Source organism: Aspergillus lucknowensis (genome assembly GCF_044049455.1).
Source record: "Aspergillus lucknowensis strain CBS 449.75 chromosome Unknown BJX67scaffold_80, whole genome shotgun sequence".
Taxonomy (NCBI): domain Eukaryota; kingdom Fungi; phylum Ascomycota; class Eurotiomycetes; order Eurotiales; family Aspergillaceae; genus Aspergillus; species Aspergillus lucknowensis.
Window position 1 is genome coordinate 17446 of NW_027263624.1, and position 3973 is coordinate 21418.

At 37.2% G+C, this 3973-nt stretch overlaps 1 protein-coding gene across 1 annotated transcript; it reads left to right on the top strand.

Annotated features, from left to right (window-relative positions):
• Positions 1 to 2886: 2886 nt before the first annotated feature.
• BJX67DRAFT_375711 (uncharacterized protein) lies at positions 2887 to 3745 on the top strand (the record flags this gene model as incomplete). The annotated part of the gene is made up of 6 exons (XM_071031735.1): positions 2887 to 2930; positions 3082 to 3200; positions 3250 to 3323; positions 3372 to 3596; positions 3669 to 3670; positions 3715 to 3745. The coding sequence occupies 6 exons, from the start codon at positions 2887 to 2889 to the stop codon at positions 3743 to 3745; spliced, it is 495 nt and encodes a 164-aa protein (XP_070880807.1).
• Positions 3746 to 3973: the final 228 nt, after the last annotated feature.

Below are 3973 nucleotides of genomic sequence, written 5' to 3' on the forward strand. Positions count from 1 at the left end.
AGGATTTCCAAGGCATTTTTTAGAAAGGATTACAAGTAAAGCACCTAGCATAAGGTATAAAAGAGATAAACCTTTTGTCCTATCTAACTTCTAATATATAATTATAGATAACCTATTAATGCAAGAGTTTCTAAAATAGGATATTAGGGAAAACAGTGAATTTCCCAATCTTAAACCCTATCTCCTGGATCCTCTAGCTGATTTTCTTCCTCATCTAGTACCTGAATCCCTGAATTACTTGCTGGACGAGCTTCTAGGTCTTTTAGATACGCAGGCCCTGCCTTATGATAATGATTATGCCATATAGAACACCTCCTCAAGTAATATCAAAAATAAGCTCTTCAACCTGATTAAGAAGCTGTTAAGCTGCGTGGTAACACTTGAAGCCCAGTAAGTACCCTAGCTACTTCTTATGATCAAAGCTAACCAATAATAGGGTACAAATGCAATCCTAGAAGGTACCAAAAGTCCTTGTTAGTTTAACTATAGGATCCTGACTGGACAGATAAATTAAGGAAGTTCTTTGTTATATGGAGGAATTGGGGCCTTTTCTGGCGCAACTTAGTTCAGCAATCCCATTAGATTGAAGACTAGTACTTTGTGTTGGGTGGGATAGACAGGGGTTCTTGTTATCACCTGTATTATGTTTCTTTGTTCTTCTTTCAAGTCCAATCCTTTAAAAGTTTATCATGATTGATATTCCCTTGTTCTCTAATTAAGCTTTAGTGCAATCCTTCTTTAAGAAGAGCTATGCCATAAGCCGCGCTATAAGCCGCTCGTGGTACTAGCACGGGAAAACATAAAGTCGTGGTATAAGTGCTAGGCAGATTCTAGACTAGAGATTGAGAAGACTATGCTATAGAATCCTTCCAACCAGGATAGATTGCGAGCTTTTTCCATCCCCCCACTCCTATAGTCATCTGTTTAACTCTATCCTGCGATGATTTAAGTTTCCAAATAAGCCTGGATGCTTGGTGTGCCAATCTTAAAGGAAGGCAAAAAAACCCATATAAGCACCAGGGTAGATTCTAGGCTGAATATAACTGTACCGCAGAATATAATAACTGTGATAAATTCCTAAAATATTTTCTCTTATCCACCTGTTTACCCTTAACTCTTATACTAAGAAGAATCATGTCTTACTTTGCTTTATCTAATAGAGAATTATACTCTCCTAATAAACTCCCTAATGCTATAGTAAGGTCCCTCCTTTATAATAACTAATAGGGTAGATAATTCATAAATTATTTATTAGACTCCCAAACTCTTTAATAATTTCAAATCAATACAGCTGCGCTATAGGAAAATTATACTTGCATCATGATTACAATCCTACTTAGTACTCTGAATCCTTCTTAACATGTTGGATAGAAGGATTAACCTCCTAGAGGTTTTAAATAACAAGCTAAACAGATACATTGGAGAAACACTTGGTAAAGGAAAGTGAAAATATATCTTTTGGGTAGCACTAAAAGCTATTTCAAGTCCAAACAAAACTAAACACCCTAGATTGTGCATATTGCAACAGATCAATATGATTATTTAGTATAGAAAAGGGCTATATAGGGGCAAGAGACGCTCTTGTTTACTACTTCAGGCAACAATATGGCTCCTTGCGATTATATTGCGTGGTTATGCCATGTTCAAAGTAAGCAAACTAGGGAAATTACCCTTGAGGATACTGGTTGGTTAGGCCAGGTAGTCAGCGAACTGCCTAGGCCATCCTCCCAAACCCCCTAGATTACTCTTTTTATTAGGACCAAAGCAAAGGATACTGTAATCAAAGAGATATTCTGTCAAAATAATATTAGTAGGCGTGGCAAGAGGGAAAATATTAACCTTTGCCCTGAGACCATATTAATTAATAGTAACATGCTATTGTTATTTGCTGATAGTAGCCTATTTGCCAAGGTCCTAACTAACTATAGCCAGGTCATCTGCTATAAGATATATTCTTACTTTACATGCTGGAAGCCTAAAGAGTACTTCTTGACTAACATGTTATATAGTTAGCTACTTTTCTTGTTTAGCAATATAGTGTGTGTTTTTGCAGATGATTTTTCTAGCCCTAATACTTTTGCGCTTTGCCTTTTTGTCTAGGTAGAAATTAGAAGCTCACAAGAGTTACCTGAGATCTGCCTAAGGCTACTTATTATTACTATAGAAGATACTTGGCCTAATTCTGCAAAAACCCTTTGTAAAATGATTCAGCCTTTCTTAGATAGACTTGAGGCGTGTTTCTCTTCCATCAAGATTATCAAGCTCGCGGGGTCCTACCTGTCCGCCTCTGCCAAGCACCAGTGCCTTTATAATAAGGTATGCTGTTAGCAGCAAGAGGCCCTTAGCATCTGCCTTAAGCATGGGATACTCTTTTCTAATAGCCACTTTGTGCCTTTGTTTTGGAAGATAGTTTACTATACTATAAGGATAATCTCTAACAATTTTTGCTATATTATTGCTACCTAGAGAGGAAATAAACTAATAAATGACTTTACTAGGCACCTAGTAACTTTGCTTAACTTAGCTAGAGAATACAAAACCCTGTTTACTAGTGTTGCTTTATATATCGCCTCTAGTATTATCATGGATGCATATCCCCCTCGAATGCATGGTAAGTCTTCTCTTGTGCCATCTATTCCAATTACTAACAACTGTAGCATTTCTAATTGAGTCTGTATTCTATATGCTTTATTAGCTATACTATTACCAAGCTCTGACAATCTATTATGGTAATATCTGCATGGCTAAAATATGCAGGGAAATTGAGCAGTTTTGCTATTACTATTTTGAACAAATTCAAGGAGGTTATGTATCTGCCAGGGGTATACACTACCAGATTATCCATATACTCAACCCTTCTCTTTTAATATTTAAAAGTAACACAACATGCCTATATTGCCTTTATCGCCTACCCGAGTATTATCTGACTTGTGATTATTTAGTCTACTAAGAATATATATTTATATTTGGGACTATAGTGTCAGGAAGAGAGAACCAAGTGCATCTATAGTATATATTTGGAGATAGTAGTAAAGTAATAGTAGATACTAAACTAAAAACTGCTGGAGTTCGGGTTATTAGTATTAATAGTGGAGGTTCGCGAGGTGTTAGCCCTATTAAATTCCTGAAAGAGTTGCAAGAACTACTTCCAGGCTGTCCTTTGCATGAAATGGTTGACTTGGCATGCAGGAGTAGCTTAGGTAAAGGGTACTTCCCCCTAAAATTCCCTTTCTATGCTGATTCTTCTAGGTGGCTTGACAGCCCTTTCTATGTTCCACCTGTACTGGCCAATTGATGTTTATAGTAAGACCTTTAAGTCACTTGTGATGCGCTGTTTCTAGGGATCAAAATCCATTCTAGGTGTTTTAAAGTCTGCTATTAACTATGCTGTCACTAATATAATCTATAATAAGAGTATACTAGAGACTATATTAAAGGAGATATATAGTTCTAAGCGTGCATTCTTTGCCCACGTCCCAAATACTATCCAGGGCCCCAAGGTTGCTGTGACTGTGATAACTCAAGGGAGCCAGCATGCAATTTTTATGAATTATAATGCCTCCACCAAGATATTCCAAGAGGATGCTACCCGCGTTGTACCTGAAATATAGAGTGGTTATATTGCTATTCAACCAAAAACAGTCTTGGAAGAGCTATTGCTATAGCAGGTGTAAGTATGCTTAACTGTAGTAATAATCCTGGCTAACTCCCTAGTGCGCGGGCAACCTCTATTGTACTAATATAAGTTGCTGGTTGCATTTTAGGAGGTGATATGCTAATTTATCTGCCAGATTCTTCAAGCTAGTAGAGTTAGGCATTGGTGACTTCTAGGATGGTGCTCTTGGCTTTCCTAACCCAAGTGACCTAGCAACCTGGGAAACGTCTTAAGTATGGCCTACTAGTATTGTTAATATAGTCATTTCTTTGGGAACAGGACAGGAACCAAAATAGTTAAAGTCCAAAAGTTCACGCA